This window comes from Pygocentrus nattereri, chromosome 24 (genome assembly GCF_015220715.1).
Source record: "Pygocentrus nattereri isolate fPygNat1 chromosome 24, fPygNat1.pri, whole genome shotgun sequence".
NCBI lineage: Eukaryota > Metazoa > Chordata > Actinopteri > Characiformes > Serrasalmidae > Pygocentrus > Pygocentrus nattereri.
Window position 1 is genome coordinate 4,361,437 of NC_051234.1, and position 17,676 is coordinate 4,379,112.

Consider the following 17,676-nt stretch of genomic DNA (forward strand, 5'->3'; position numbering starts at 1 on the left):
CTTCAGCCTTCAGCCTTCTGTTTTCCTTCTTTTGAAACTCCAGAAAGCACAAAGGCTTCAGTGTGTTAGGCTGCTCCTTTCTACTGCTGCTCAGGCAGGTCAGAGAGAGTTCCATGGACTCACGCTGTTTACTTCTGAGCTCAGTCTGTGTACATTTTTGTGAGCTTCCTACATGTTATGTAAAAACCCTTCCCCGCCCTTCACACCCAGCGACACTCAGGCTTTCAGCGCTGAAGGAAAATTCTGCACAAAACTCATAATTTAATAAGGGATTCCTTGCTATGAGGTCAGTTTGGAAAAATTCAACCCTTTACACGCTGAACAGCTCAGCTCCTCATCCACTCATTCGTTTGTAAGTGTATGTTGGCTATACTATTACCTAATGACCACAGACTGTACAGTTTGACGTACTGATTTACATGTACAGTCATAAGCCAAACCCCCCCTGACCAAACTAGATGTTTTATTCATCCTCTAAGTGAAAATAAGTTAATACATCCTCTAAAGAGAGCACACTTAAACACGACGTTTTCTGGAAATTCAAAAGCAAAATTTCATTTTTAACATGTTGGAAAAAGGGTGCCATAACTTTTGCACAGGCCACATTTTATATTTCATTTTTTCTCCAATATGTTAAATTCAGTAAACAAACAGTAGCAGTGCATTAAAATGTGCAGAAGTATGCTGTCTGTAGAGGATGTGTCCACTTATTTTTACTCAGAAGATGAATAAAACATGTAGACCGGGCGCCCAAACGTCTGCAAACGACTGTACGTGTTACTTAGAACAACCAACATCTAAAATACTTTTGCTGTTACCGGATAAAGGGTCTAATAATGAAAACTAATCTAAACTAAACTACTAATCAAGAAGCTTTGCTGGTGCTTTAAGGTGACCTGACTGAGGCTGTAGGTCACTCCTGTCCAATCACATTGCCACATAAACATGACCATGATCTACACCTTTCCACCGTTAATGTTCTTTAGCCGGATCTACTCGATGACTCCAATGCAAGCATGACCCCACAGTGAGCTCGCCGCTAAGGCTAGGTTTTAAATTGAACATGATTGGCTTCCTCAGTGAAGCCATGTTACCACGCCAAGCAAAGCAAAAGCCCTGTAAGAGGAGTTCCTCCACAGAGAGGGGCATCCTGATTAGGGGGTGCTATAAATCATTTTAATTGAATTTTCCCCTTTGTCCCAATATGGTAAAGCAGCCAAGAGAGTTTGGTGTTTTTACATTTGGGGTGCTGGAATTTTAAGCAGTGTGATGTGACCGATGACATCATGCAATACGCTTTGACATTTTTCATTTGACTGTCTTTTTTTTGGGGGTAAATGAATTTTTAATTTTTAGTGTTTTTAGTGTTTTACACAGTGCTATATTGAGGCGAGAGCAGACGGTATCGGCATCTAACCGACACACCAAAGCCCTGACACACATCAGCACTCTGCTCTCTAGTTCTGGACAAACTTTATGCAAATGAGCTGAGCTGCAAACCAATCAGACTGTTATTATGTGGCACTATAACCGACTGTCAGGTCCACAAACACACATTGAGACACAGAGCAAGGGAATAACGATTGATACCAACTACGTTAGACGACTCTTTAAAAAGGCCGCTTTGGGGTTCATTAGGCGGCCAGCTATTTTCGGTGGACTGTAGCAATGAAAACTCAAGTGTCCACTTAAACAGCGCAGCTACCGCAGATTTTTAAAGCATAAAAATATAAACTCCACTCTAAAACAAGCACACATGGCCCAACACTACACTCAAACATTTATTAATATCATTACTTTTAACAGCTGCTATCCTGAAATCAGTGCACCCACCCCTCTTCCCACATCCCTGCTAGCTAACAAGCAATTAAGCTTCTACAGTTGGTGGTGGGTGGATGAGGGAGTAAGCACAGGGGCTTAAGCCCTTGTCCCTTTTGTCTCAAACTTAATCGCGCCATTTTTGATGAATTTTAATTGCATTATATGCTGCTGCACAAAACCTGCGTAATCCAAAGAAAAATTCAGACTCAGTTCTAGTTCAGAATTTTGATTATCTTTGTTTCTTCGTTTTCATTTCTTTTGGCAGGCCAAGCGGTGCTCCACTTGGCCTGGGTCTATATCATATATATAATCTCATTTATAACCTCGTGTCCAAAAATGTTGGGACGCTTGCAAAACATAAACAAAAACAAAATTCAATAATCATTTCAAATAATCAAATCATTTTAACCCTATATTTCACTGAAAATAATACAAAAACAACATATCAGATGTTGAAACTGAGAAATGTGATTGTTTTGAATTTGATGTCAACAACACGTTCCGAAAAAGTTGGGATGGGGGCGGCAAAAGGCTGGTAAAGTTGTGTAATGCTTAAAAACACCTGGTGGTTAATTGACAACAGATCAATAACATGATTGGGTGTAAAAAGAGCATCTTAGAGAGGCGGAGTCTTTCTGAAGCAGAGATGAAGAGGGGGTCACCACTCTGTGTGCAACAATAGTGCAACAATTCAATAACATTTCTCAACATAAAATAGCAAAGAACTTTTGCTTTTCATCATGTACGATACATAATAACATTAAAAGAAAAAGGAATCTCTGTAGGAAAAGGACCAGCCACTGTATTAAAAACACATGATTCTGCATTAATGCTGAACGATATATACGTTTTGGCAACATATGCTGCCGTCCAGACGACGTCTTTTTCAGGGAAAGCCTTGATTATTTCAGCAAGATGATGTAAAACCACATTCTGCATGTATTACAGCAGCACTGCTCCATATTAAAAGAGCCTGGGTGATAAATTGACCTGCCTGCTGTCCAGACCTGTCACCAGTGATAAACTTTGGTGCATTAAGAAATGAAAAATATGGCAAATGAGCCCCTGAATTGTTGAGCAGCTGAAATCCTATATCAAGTAAGAGTGGGAAAACATTTCACTTTCACAACTACAGGTGTCTCCTCAGTTCCCAAACACTTACAGAGTGTTGTTAAAGGAAGAGGAGATGAAACACAGCGATAAACTTGTTGGTATAAAATACAAAATGTGCTGATATTTTTCAAAAAACAACAAAATTTCTCAGTTTCAACATCTAATATTCTGTCTTACCTCTTCCACCTTACATCTATTATGCTGTAGTATTTTCCTCTAAAAATATGGTTTACTTGATCTGTACATCATTGCATCCTATTTTTATTTACATTCTGCGCAGCGTCCCAACATTTTTGGAAATGGGGTTGTACATGTGGATTTTATTTGGTTCTTGCCAAGACACCGATGAAAACACAGCAGTGTTAAAAGACATCAGCGCGGTCATCACTGTCACTGTGACTTTAGGAGTAGGTCTTATTTAGCTCGGCGCAGCACTGTTACCACCAACCTTTATCATTTGTCTTTAATGCTATTATCATAAACTGAATAATCCTAAAGCATCCCCAACAAAATGACCTCAGATTGGGTCATACCCAGGCTGTAAAGGCTGAGGGCTCCGTAGTCGAAGAAGTAGCAGATGTGGCGGGCCTCTGAGGACATGGTGCTGAAGGTGTGTGCACAGCTGGAGGTGAACGGGTACAGGCAGATCAGTAGCATGTAGACTAGCAGTGGCCACGTGTAGCTCTCGGTCAGGAAGTTCTCTGTTGAACACAGCACGCAGAAACACCACAGGAAGTACCTGCAAGAGCCAAGACAGAGGGAACAAAGCCGAGGCTCTCTTTCATCTCCTTTTCACCAGATCTTCCCAAGTTCAACAGGACTCAAATCAATCGCTTTGGTACTATCCATTATTTAAAAGAATACAATGAAAATACAGACGTGACTGGAGGAACTACACAGTAGTGAATGTTTAATTTTCATTTTCAGCAAAAAAAATGAGCTCATGCTTGAATATGTGAATATAACTATAAGGCAAAATCCATGAGAGGCTGTGCATTACAGTGATTTTACCAAGCGGAGTTGTTATGCACAATGCCAAGCTTTTGTAAACGAAGAAAAAATTCAATATGATAAAAAGAACTGAGTGTAAAATGTTCAAGAATTATTACATATGAATAATAAAACCACAACATTACATAATCAGACTTTCTTTTATTGACAGCACAATGTTTTTACTTACCTGCTGCATGGATATAGAACTTAAAGGATGTGTGCAGTAAGATACAGTAAAGCAAGAGTGAGTCATTTATTCATTTCCGGTCAAAACAGTCATTATTTTTTTTCTTTTTAGGAAAATTAAAAACTGGAGTTCAAAATGTGTTTAAAAGCTACAGATAACACCGGATTCCTAACAACAACATGCAGTAAAACTGATATTATAATTACTTGTTCAAACTCCTTTTTTATTTTTATGCTTTTTTTATATAAACATAAATATAAAAGTGCTTATTCTAAATATAAAAAAAAAAACAAAAACAGCAATGAACTGAACAGCTGAACAGCAATGGCCATTTTGACAAGAAATTAAACAAATGAAAGGTGGTCTCTTCGTTCGCACAGTACTATATGCATATATGGAGCCCAATAACTTTAAACATGGCATGCATTTGAATCGTCATATTCATGATGCATACATTTAATCAGGATATCAAACGATTCTCCACAATTTGACCCACTTATTATTGGCACACATAATAAACTGCTACTTTACTGTTTCTGTCAAGTAATGCAGTAACAGCCTCAGCAAATCAGATATTACCTTATTAAGACTGTAAACCTTTACTGACCCTTGTCTCTCATATAAGCCAGTGAGCACTGTAGTACTATAAACTACACTATTGCATAACTTACTTCTCTCTAAAGCCTCTAAGCTGACTATCCAAGTGCTAAGCCAAGAATGAAAAGCACATGCTGGACTGGGTTTCTCACCAGGTTGGCAGGAAGTGGGTCCAGATATTGACTGTTTCATTGGTCATCTGAAAGCTGCTGAGGATGCAGTCCAGGGCGGAGCTTTGAGGGTGCCGGTAGCCAGATATGATGCTATCTTCCCGAAATACCTGAAACACATGTGTTCGTGCTGTAAAGAACATGGCAATCTGTCAAAATATGCTTGCAGATCATTTGATACGCAATCGGATATAATCGTGGCACTGTACCAAATCCCTTAAAGAAGATTGTTATTATGGTAATAGTGGCCAAATAATGTTGGCTTTCACTGCTTGGCTTGTTTTTTCAACCCCTTCGTTCTATGAAGCCTAAGAGTTTCTCAGGGGTGGCTTCAATTCCAGTCCATTCCAAAATTTTTCAGAATTCCTGCATAATCCAGTCATTCAGTTGTGTATGGTATGTAGGGTATGGTGGCTTAAAGGGAAACTGATGAGCACTTCAGAGAAACTTAGCAACGTACAGTGGATGATGAATGAAACCGGGGATCATGATGTCTGTACTGTAAATACAGTCACTATTTAATACTATTTACTACCCAAAATGACCAGTAAGCATAAACGAGTTCTATATATAGTGTTGATTAAGGTAAAATACTGGTAAATCTAAAAGATCTTTTCTTTGGGTACTATTTTGCTTTACAACTCTCTGCATGTACTTCTCCACCACGAATGTACTAAAAATATGCCAGAGTGTTTCATGTAATAACTTTCTGTGAAGGAGCTTGTGAAGGACGCACTGAGTTCTTCAGATGTGTGGTTCCTATCACCACCACTGACTGGGTAAGTTTCTCTAGAACAGAGCACCATGTTTCCCAGCAGCCCACCCTGACTTTGGGTAACACTTTGCTTTCGAGTGGTTATTTGTAGATGATTAATAAACTCTTAACAGATTATCAGTAACACCAACAACATATCAGTGTAGTAACTGTAGTGAAGCATTTGAATATACTGAAGTAAATATCTTATAGATGTTCTGTTGATACATTACTTATGATACTTACATATGATACTTCTATTACAGAAAACCTAACCTTGCCCAACCTTAACCACCACCTAACCCTAACCCTGGCCCTAACCCTAACCCTGGCCTTAACCCTAACCCTGGCCCTAATCCCAACTCTAACCCTGGCCCTAACCCTAACCCTGGCCCTAATCCTAACCCTGGCCCTAACCCTAACCCTGGCCTTAACCCTAACCCTGGCCCTAATCCCAACTCTAACCCTGGCCCTAACCCTAACCCTGGCCCTAATCCCAACCCTAACCCTGGCTCTAATCCTAACCTTGACCCTTAATGGAACAGTTTGGTGAAAATTTCTATAGATATATACAGAGAAGTCGTACAGTGCCAGAAACCACTTAGGCACCTCTGTTGGAATTAAGATCTAGAAGAAAAAAAAAACATCTTGGCTGATGGACTGTATTGGGTGTAAGGGGTGCATTGTGTACATTTGATAGTGCGATACACTAAAGCAGGAGTGTAGCAATTAGTGTAGGACAATCATGAGTGAAGCCCACCTTAGGCACCTGGTGGTTGTCGAAGAGGCGGGGTAGTTTGATTCGCAGCATGTTTGCGGGCAGCCGGAGCGCCCCTCTCCCTCTCTGGCAGGCCTGCTTCAGTCGCTCCCTCCCTCCACTGCACAGCACGCACCAGACGGGGCAGTCAAAGCCCCACGGCTCAGCCTCCCCTTCCCCGGCCTCCCATCCTATATAGCGAGGCCAGCCCCAACCTGGGCCCCCGCCAGACCCTCTCCACACAGGAAACACTGCACAGAGAGAGAGAGAGACAGAGAGAGAGAGAGAGAGAGAGACAGACAGAGAGAGACAGAGAGAGAGAGAGAGAGAGAGAGAGAGAGAGAGAGAGAGAGAGAGAGAGAGAGAGAGAGACAGACAGAGAGAGAGAGAGAGAGAGAGAGAGAGAGAGAGAGAGAGAGAGACAGACAGAGAGAGACAGAGAGAGAGAGAGAGAGAGAGAGAGACAGAGAGAGAGAGAGAGAGAGAGAGAGACAGACAGAGAGAGAGAGAGAGAGAGAGAGAGAGAGAGAGACAGACAGAGAGAGAGAGAGAGAGAGAGAGAGAGACAGAGAGAGACAGAGAGAGAGAGAGAGAGAGAGAGACAGACAGAGAGAGAGAGAGAGAGAGAGAGAGAGAGACAGACAGAGAGAGAGAGAGAGAGAGACAGAGAGAGAGAGAGAGAGAGAGAGAGAGAGACAGACAGAGAGAGAGAGAGAGAGAGAGAGAGAGAGAGAGAGAGACAGACAGAGAGAGAGAGAGAGAGAGACAGACAGAGAGAGAGAGAGAGAGAGAGAGAGAGAGAGAGAGATCCTTGACCTGTGCTGATGTATAGAAACGCCTGTAAGACTGTAAAGTAAATCACCGCCCAGAACTACAATTATTCTATATATAGTCTTAAAAAAGTGCTTCATGGGTTTTTAGTAAAGAAAATGGTTCTTTATAAACCCATGAACACTCAAAGAACCCATTACATGATTAAAGCGTTCCTTGCTTCATGAAAGGGTTCTTCGAAGTGATGGGAAATGTGCATGAATGTGCTGTAGACACACGTTCTACATGGAATCTTGTTGTATAGAATCTACATTCGTCTATTGTTACAATCTTGACATCGTAACAAGAAGAACGTTTTTGGGTGCTATTTAGAACCATTTTCAAAAAGGTTCTATACAGGAGAATCTACAGCACATTCTCCATCAATCTGAAGCACCATTTCATGATGCAAAAAACCCTTTAGTCACGCAGAGTGTTTTTTGAGTGTTCATGGTTCTAAATAGAACCATTTTCTTTACTGAAGAACCCTTGAAGAACCATCTTTTGTAAGAGTGTAGGAAAGCCCCCCTCTGAGGTTGTATCCTGAAGGTAGGAGCTGAAAGTTGGAAAACCACAATTATTTTGGGGCTGATATTTTGATTATTGATATTTAGAGGTAGGTTCTTTTGTTATGTTTTGTTTTTGGGGAATGCAGAGGGATCACAGATCGCTAATATTTCTGCTGATCTCTTGCCAGATATCATCTAACTTTTGGAATTGTCTTCCAATCCTCAGTCGAAAATGTTATCTAGCTAGCAAGCTGGCTAGACGCCTTACCTCAGGCTTCTTTTCCCGCCTGAAAGGGTAAAAACGTATGTCTGGAGTCAGTTTTGTTCTGAATAAGGACAGAATTAATGTTTTATTTCCAATTTTGTTCAGAGACTGAGGTAAGAGCTACACAAATGCTAGCTTGGTTGTATTTGTAAGCCTGTAAATCAGTGGCTAAGCTAGCAGTCAGGACCGACACCACTGGGATTCCCAATGGTCGTTGGGTACTATATAAAAGGAGATTTTTGAATGGACAGTGACAGTGATCCAAAAAATTGTGAATTCTTTTGTACTGTTAAGGCTGAGGGATACAATGTTGCGCTTGAATACTGCGTCACATGAAATTTACGATAAACAACATATTTAGTGCTAGTTTTGTTCATGAATGTCACAATTTTTCTCAAAAAATAAGTCAAAAGTGTCAAAGCAACACCTCTCTGTTCAAATCAACACCCAGAAATGAGGAACAGTGTCCTAAAGTAACCAGACAGCCGCTCTAATTCATTAATTTAGCTACTTTGATGTGACCCATTATTACCAGAGTCATTGGTAATAGAATGGGACACTCTGGAGAAGCTGCACATAAGCCCAAAGTGACCATGGCCAATACCAAGTGTCTTCTAAAGGGGCATGAAGCCCCCTCAGCATTCTGTGGTGGAGCAGTGGAACTGTACTCTGGAGGGATGGAACTCCATCCCGTACCTTTGAGGTGAACTGATCCAAAACTGATCATTTAACATCTTTATCTGACCTCATTTATGCTCTGGTGGCTGCAATCAAACCCTCACAGCAATAGAATTCCACTTTATTTTCTGCATAATTAATACCTCTTAATTAATTAATACTTCTAAAACCACAGGAAATCGTTACGAATACCCTGCCAGATGCCTGACAAAGTTGTTTGTTTTTTTTTTATTCTACCTATATATGCATTGACCGCTGGCTCCTATCCCAACCATTGTAAATAAAAAGCTTAAATGATTAAATTACACAAAATTTTGAAAAGTTGGAGGATTTTCCTCAAGATGGGAGTAGGAGGTGAAATCATAAATCATACATACTTTAGAAAATATTTTGACCTCTTAATATGCAGCAGATCTACTTTGCGATTCTTACTCAAGAGCCTTTGTTTGCTGGACACATTAGAATAAAGCAGTAGCCTGATGTGTCCAGACACAGCTGGATAGAGGTTAGCATTGTTGATAGGCCTGAAACAATGCATGCACACCAAAACAGCATTCTGTGCCTGCCATGCAGTTCCAGATACACAAGAATCTTTTTGTATGCTGGGTGAGGTTTTATTTCAACAGACCCAACATTCATTGACAATAAGCACTAGGGTCAAGTATTAACCACTTCATGGAGCTGTTCAATGAGCAGCAGTCCATGACCGATGTTAACGCTTCGGGCTGAGGACTGTTTAACTATTGTATTCTCTTTCCTGTTATCGTCTATTTTAGGCCGTCCATATTTATACCCAAACCGTCCTCATACATGTTCCAGAGCCTGGATCATACGCCAGCAGTCAAAAGTTTGGACACACATTGGCATACACTGAATGCAAAAGCTTGAAACCCCCTGGTCAAATAACTTATGTGTTAAGAGAAATTAAGTGAACACATCCTCTATAGAGAACCCAATTTTTCTGCATATGTTAGCGCACAGTTTCTATTTATTCGCTCAATTTAAAATATTAGAAACGTTCAACTTGAAATGTGCCAATACTTTTGTACAAAGTACAATGTTTTGCCAAAGTTTGTCACCTCATCCCTCACAGCCTTTTCTTCAGTCTAGCCAAGAAACAGTAATTGTGCATCGAAATGTGCAGAAGTGTGTTCTACGTAGAGGACGTGAACATAAACGCAGCATTGTTTACAGTGGTGGTGATGGGAACCAGACGTCTGAAGAGCTCAATGCCTCTAAAAGCTACATCAGAGAAATGATCTATTTTAATATATAGTATTAATGTAAGAATGTGAGGGTACATGCAGGGCGTAATTGTCCCTATTAGTCCCTATTAGACGAAATAGTCCCTAAACTTTTCTACAACTATTTTATTATCATCAACACTACATAAACACCCAGAAGAAAAGTTGGTTTTTTTTTTATTAGATGATATTTCTCATTTGTTTAAAGGCGAATGCCACTGATTGTCCACAATTTCTGCATAATTCAGTAGCTGAGATGTAAACAAAGTCATTCAGGGTGGTTTGATGTGAAATGTGCCATTCTAGAGAAGGTGGCCAGCCTTCTTTACAGTGGTGGTGATAGGAACCGGGGTTGCCATGTCTGCACCACAGCTTAGTCGTTTTATTTACAATCAATAAACATATAGTGAATCTACAGTCTTCTGAGTTTTCATATGCAGTGTTGATGAGGGCAAAATAAGGTTTCATCTGAAAAAATATGTTTTATTGGGAACTATTTTGTCTTACAACATCCTGCATGTACCTCTCCATCATTAATAGATTTTTCAAAAATATGTTTTAGACCAAAAAACTTCTCTTAAAACTACTGTAAAACAATGGCAGCATGTTCATAAACATTTCATACAATAGAGGCATTAAACGCTTCAGACGTCTGGTTCCTATCAGAACCACTGTGACCTCTTCTGACTTTGTACGTTTCTCTAGAACAGAGCATTTCACTTCACATTTAACAAGGTGTTAAAAACAGTAAAAATAAGGGAAATGAAAAACGGCTGCTGCCATACACCTTATGCAAGTTTACCCTCAGTGACCAACACGTGTTAAATATTCAGTTCAGTTATCATGTAGGGACAGCAGATCTATACACCCAGTGACCTCTATAGGGTGAGGCACTGAGGTAATATTTGCAACCCAGAACCCATCAGACACGTGAAGACATGCAGGACGAAAAACAGGTCAGACCAAACCTTCAGTTCCCTCATCCAACAGTTCCAGGAGGGGCGTGCCTGCATTAGCTGTGTGGAGCTACACAGCTAATGCAGCTAACTTTCAATGGAAGGTTAGAATCATTAATTACCAAAGTTTTTTCGCAATCACTATCAATCCACTGTGCTCCTAAAATGTATAATTTTTTATAATAAACAATGAAAATGCATTGCAGCAGACAAAGAGACAACAATGAGGCCTCCATAGGAATCTGGCCTAACCACAATTTACATTCTTACACAGGTTAAAAAAGGCATGGAATGCATCCCATAACAAGTCTTCACACCATATCTTTAAATCTACAAGCAAGGCCTAAGCTGGCAGTGAAAACAGCCACAAAAGTTATTCCTTTTTTCAGGAGATTTTTCTGAGGAGATTAGATATAATATAATCCACTTGCAGAAGAAAGAAGAAAATAAGCAAGAAACAGGCGTTTCCAAAAACCGAGGTTCAAAAATGATTAAAAGATACAGAGAAATGGGATTGCTAACAACCACCTGGAAGACCTGGTAGACCAGAACTGTCCTTAACGCTTTCATCTCTGAGAGAGGAGAAAATCAAGCAGCTTCAGATCTGAACCACAGGTGTTTCTGTCCATCCTTCCACTGTGAGGAGGCAATGTTATGATGTGTGGCTGTCAAGAAGCCTTTACTCAGAAGGGGGGTGGGGGGGTTGAGGGGTTGCGGGGCATTCACAAATCAATCAAAGAAGCTGCTGGTGTTCTCAGAACAATGGACTGACCACCCCAGACCTCAACATCACTGAATGTGTTTGGGTGTTTGGGAGGTGTGGAAAAATGTCCCTGCAGATTTCTCTGGAAAACTGAAAGCGAGTCTCTTAAAAAGAACAGAAGCTGTAATAAATGCAAAAGGTGGACACTTTAAACACTGAAATCATCAAGAATGAAGGAATAACTTTTCACAGACGGGCTGGTGGTCTCTGACTTTTGTGCAGTACTGTACATACACAAAGAGCTAACACGACACAGCTTGCAGTCAATGTGCAGCATATTCTCAGCAGGTCAGAGTGAGGACAGTTACAAATGAAGTAATATGAAAATGAGGACGGCGACTGTGGCAGAGGTGAACATTCACAAACAAAGCAGATGGAAATGTTCTTTAATCTTTGTTCACAGAAACATGAGAGGATCAGCTTTTGTTTGGCTGGATGGGTCAATGTGACATTCGTTGTAGTGAATGAGGAGCATGATGGAGAAATATGAAGCCTCTTTTTGGTCAAGGAGAGAGCCAGGAGGCCGAGATGAAAAACGATGTTCTTTACTGTGTGCCAAGGTCATAGGCTTGGCCTCAACATTGGTAGGGACGCAACAACCAACCTTCTGCACTCCCCCCCAGGGCTGTATACACTGCACAACATGTAATGCAAAAACAATAATAATAATAATAATAATAGCACATGTTTAATGTCCAGGATCATTTTATCACCTCACCTGAAGCCCTGAAGGTCCACCTGCTTCCGCCTCAACCTGCCCTACGACATCTTTACTTGATTTCTGGGTTTCCTATGTGCAATAAAATGATGCACTGATGAATAAGATACAAACACATGATCAACCTGAGGTCCCATTGATTTTTGAGGGCAGTTTTAAATTTTGAGTGAATAGGATCTTCCAAAATAAACTCCTGACCAAATATGTTGACTTTCTAAGGTTATATTTGCTGAACATCCTAAGACTCACTGTAACGTAGATGCCTCCCTATAAGTCCAAACTATAATTCATAACTTTGACCTCACCTGAAACCCTACTGACGCACCTGTTTCCTCATTAACCTGCTCTACTTCTCTAGCCTGCTGCTGTTTTCCCTGCAATGCACAGAAACTAATACATTAATGATGACGTTTTCATGGGATCTTCAGACTGAAATTCAACACTTTATGTTTACACCTGTTACCAACCTGACAGCTAGCCCACGGATGACAGAAGCCAAGGTTAATGCTAGCTAACATGGTTAACTAACATGTCTAACTCTTTTGTGGTGGCTTGGTATCTACAAAGTATACGAGACTTGTTGACATTATGTGTCCTGTGCAGTTCAGGCACCAGAAGAAAAGGAAGGGTGTCGTGTGAAAGACTCAGTTTTCACCCAAGCTTTTTGGTACGGACTGACGACTTACTGTTGTCAGCACACTGATCAGCTCTCACCTCCTCTCTGTCTGGCAGCAAGACTGATATTTGCAAGTCGTGACGTGAGCCTTCAGATATAACCCTTCAGACAATCAAATGCTAGCATGTCTAATTTGGTCATATTGGTAATGTAGCCTCTGGGAGGCACATCAGAATTACCCAATAATGCTTCACACCAAAGACAATACCAACCAGTTCGCTCAAATATTGGTGGGGACCCATTTTGTGTGTAGATACGCATCCAACCAGTCCAGTGGTCTGGTCAGTCTGGTCAGTTGAACGGTTCTAACATACAGGCTTTTACACATTTCCCTGGCAGCTACTACACAATAGTGTGGTTGCAAGATGAATTATCTTTACATCAAAATCACAATTTTAATTACAGCCTACATTATCAAGAACGTTGTCTTAAGTGGAACCTAATTACTTGGAGCTACTCAACCCCTGTAGTTTAGACCAACTGTAAGCAACCAAACATCCATGTGCTGTGATATCACAACCACAATTAACTAGCAGTCTGGCACACGGCATTTAATTCAAGCCAAAGGCCAAAAAAGTGCAGGAGTTCTTGGCCAAAACAACAAGCCTGAACCCTAATTTGTAGAAAATAGTTGCAGTTTTGTCACCATATTGGTCAGAAAAGCTGCAATTAGATATTTTTTCTCCAATTTGTTCAGCCATACTCTTATTGTAAGATGAGTGGAGACCAGTATAAATAGGGGAAAACCTTCTATGAGTAAGTGTTTCTAAACTAGGTACCATAATCCAACCATGCGAGTCCTTCCAGTCAGCAAATGCCCCGATACTAGCTCCAAGTTTGTCCCGCAGCGCAGGCTAATGGCTGCTGGAACATCCATTCCCTTTGCAATAACCATGGAGATCAAATATTTAAGCATGCTTCAGCTGATGATGAGCGGGAGACTCCCCCGACTTGGCCTGCTGGTAAACACAGTGGATTATAAACAACTCATTAGCAGTTAGCTTCCCTCATTCCTCTGTGTTCTCATAGGAAGAAGTGAACAGCGGTTTGGTTTGGATGGCTGGCGGCCTCACTGACCGGCTGAACCTCATGATGTTTATCCATCAGAGGGCAGCAAGTTCAGACGTGGTATGACAGGTCCACACGGTGCAGCTATAATCACATGTGTACATTAGCCTTGCAGCTCCAGTGCTAAACTTGACAAACACCTTCTGGGCTGCAAAACATGCCTGTGCTGTTTGACTTCTGGACTACAAGGCCGAACCATCGCTGTCATCAATGTGTGCAGCCCTATTATACATATAAGCGCATGTACAGTGGCTTTTCCACCCAAAATTCACAATTCATTTCTTTCGTGCCTTTGCACAGTTCCCTGAACACCAGCCTCTCTCTGTAGGCCATGCTGAGCGAATCCTAAACTCATCTACCTCCTTCTCCATTCTGACATTCTTTCCCTGGCTCGTGACCTCATCACATGATCATCCTCAATAGGCGTCTTTATTATCACTTGCCCTTGACAATAACAAGCCTATGTTTGTATGTAGTGGCAGCAATGCAGGCCAAATGCAGACACTGGGCATTCCATACTCATGAACAGACATGATTCTATATAGAGTAATTCCTGCGAAAGGCATTAAAAAGCACATTTACTCTATTAAACTTTTACAGGGAAAGATGCCGACATAGCAAGGGGGTAAATGTCTTATGATTCTTTAGTAAACAATCTAGCATCGTGAAATCTCAAATCTCTACCTCACTTTGATTTGAATATATTGGCACAATTTGGAATTATTTTGAAAAATTCACAAGACTGGAACAGATATTGACACACCGTGGGAAGCAGATGATTTCTTTAGATCTTTAAGTTGTAAAAAACGAAAAACAAAAATGAGTGCATACTGTATTCATTATAATAATCGATTATTAAAGTAATCCTGCCTTCCGCCCGATGACCACTGGGATAGGCTCCAGCACCCCCCCCGCGACCCTGAGGGAGAAGCGGCTTGGAAAATGTGTGTGTGTGTGCGTGTGTGTGTGAGAGAGAGAGATTATTAAAGTAACTGGTTGGGATAGTGTAGTAGTGTAGTGGATAACACCTCTGCCTTCTACGCTGTAGAATGGGGTTCAATCCCCACCTGGGCAAAGCACCCTACACTATACCAATAAGAGTCCTTGGGCAAGACTCCTAACACCGCCTTGGCCTGCCTGTGTAAAATGATCAAATTGTAAGTCGCTCTGGATAAGAGCGTCAGCCAAATGCCGTAAATGTAATAACCAGCGAAAGAATAATTGTGATAATTCTTTCACCAAGAAAGGCAGTTGTGTGTTCCAGTCATTTCAGTTCACAGCCTAACACTGCACATTAATGGAGTAGGGCTTTAGCCTGTTAGCTGTCTTTTAGCCTAACACATAAGAAATAAGTTGTTAGCACCTCAGTTTAAACAAACCCACATAACAGAAATAGCTGCTGACAGTCAGTTACACAGAAAAGCCAAAAACACAGAAAGGGAAAAAAATGAAGTGCTAAAACTATTTTTGTGTGTATTTTCTGTAGTTTCTGAAACACTTTTTAACACATTTTAATGTGTATTTTAGGCAAAGATGAGGCAAAACGCCGATTAGCAGGTTAGCCTTGTTCGCGTTTTTAACACTTTCACAGCCAAAATAATGTAAAGACTTAAGAAAAAAGATGTCAGGTTAAATGTGTGAGTGTGAATAACTAACGGTTGAGCAGGAGATGAACTTTGTGTGCATATCACTCCATTTTTAGCTTTTTTAGACATCCTCACAGCCTCTCCGTCTCTTAGCGCGGCAGAAAGCCGTTAGAAAACAGCGCAGATACTGCCAGATATCAGAACTCTCTCACTTCTGTTAACATCAGCGGAAAAGAGCTGAAATACTAGGTGGTCCCTGTGGGCAGCACAGCAGTCCACTCACAGCACAATGTTCTTTAATGAACTGGCGCATTAATACATATACATATAAGTTGTTGTGAGGCTGCCACAGGTGTACATATATACAGTATTTCACAAAAGTGATTACAACCCTCACATTTCTGCAAATATTTTATTATATCTTTACATGGGACATCATAGAAATGAGACCTGGATATAAAGTAGTCAGTGTGCAGCTTGTATAGCAGTTCAGATTTACTGTCCTCTGAAAAGAACTCAACACACAGCCATTAACGTCTAAATAGCCTAATAATAATGTCTAATAGAGTCAGAACACCTCACACCTCATTATGCACTTTTTCTTTTCCAATACTGATACTGAAATCTTAATTATTGGCTGATACTAATATTAATATGATACGTTTATCTTTAAAAACTACTAACCTTTAAAAGGAGGCATTCATAATTGAAGCACTTCAATTACACAGATTTCTCAAAACTGCTTAATTCAACCACTGATAATGTAAAGAAAGTACTTTAGAGTGGTTTGATGTGAATTCTACATTGTAGAGAAAACTACCAACTACGTTCTTTATAATAGTAGCAACAGTAGCATCTTAAGTTTCTTTAGAACTGAATTAAACCCACTCTAAATAACTTCAATTATGCAGAACTTTTGGTAGAATTTCCTTATAATGTACATCTCACATTAATGTACATCACTGTACATCTCAGTCACGTTCAAATTATGTAAACTACTACTAATTTAGCTATTTCTAGCTAGATTTGTTACAGGATAGGAGATGGGGTATTCATTATCCCATCCAGCATTTTCTGTTGATATCAGCCCAGTATCGGTACCTGGTATCAGTGCCATATCTAATCATTACTATCAGGGGAAAACCAGAATTTTAGCAACAGACCTGCATTTCTCCAGAGTAAAATGAGCATATTTCCTCATAGCTTCAATCACTGTACAAACAACATCATAAATATTGAGCATGATCAACACAATAAGGCCAGAACTAAAAAAAATAAAAGTCACAATCAAGCTACAATGAAACTGCTGCTTTAATAATGAATCAGACAACCTCCCAAATCTACAGAGAAGGACAAATCCAGACTGCCTGCTTTCAGAGAGCTGAACGTGGCTTACGCAAGTATCAGTTTGGGAAGTTACACGAAAACGAAAGAAACCAAAATGACAAAGTTCAGAAGTTGTGCTCCTGTGAAGATCCCTCACACTGAGCCAACTGGAGAAGTGCAACGGAGCATGTGGTGCAAAGTGTGGATGCAAATGATCAAATGATTTCTGAGAAAAGCAAACAGAATGTCTCCATTGTTCCTCAAACATGTTGCCCCTGAAGCTGAAACAAAAACTCACCGGGTTGAAAGAGGCTGTTATCATGCATCATCTCTCCCGGGTTAACACAAACTCATTCCCCGATATCTAGGCCCGCTGCTATCAGCTGAATTAGTGAGTAAGTACCAAATGTTTCAATGATCAGCTGAGTAATCTGGTTTTAAATGATTAAGCTGAAGGGAAATTATGACTGAAGATTTTTTTAAATTGAGAATCGACTTTAATCGGGTAAAAGTGACCTTATCGTTCCTACAAGTGTCATGTCAATTAAAGAAAGCACTAAACACATTCCACACGTATTTAATGTGTGTTTACATGTAATGCGTAATGCACAGACTTCTGTCCAAGTGCATTTTTTGTTGATTTTCTAATTGCATACATCCTCAACACACTCAAACATGCGCATTT

The 17,676-nt window shown here is 40.4% G+C and overlaps 1 protein-coding gene across 2 annotated transcripts in view; it reads right to left on the minus strand.

Annotated features, from left to right (window-relative positions):
- The window catches only part of paqr6 (progestin and adipoQ receptor family member VI), a 35,263-nt gene that overhangs the window by 13,338 nt on the left and 4,249 nt on the right, over positions 1–17,676 (minus strand). For both annotated transcript variants that reach the window (XM_017708745.2, XM_017708744.2), the window contains exons 2-4: positions 6,396–6,643; positions 4,864–4,991; positions 3,468–3,673 (exon numbers count right to left, since the gene is read on the minus strand). In XM_017708745.2, coding sequence (XP_017564234.1) covers positions 3,468–3,673; positions 4,864–4,991; positions 6,396–6,446 — 385 coding nt within the window. In that variant the 5' untranslated portion in view covers positions 6,447–6,643. The remainder of the gene's footprint in view (positions 1–3,467; positions 3,674–4,863; positions 4,992–6,395; positions 6,644–17,676) is intronic.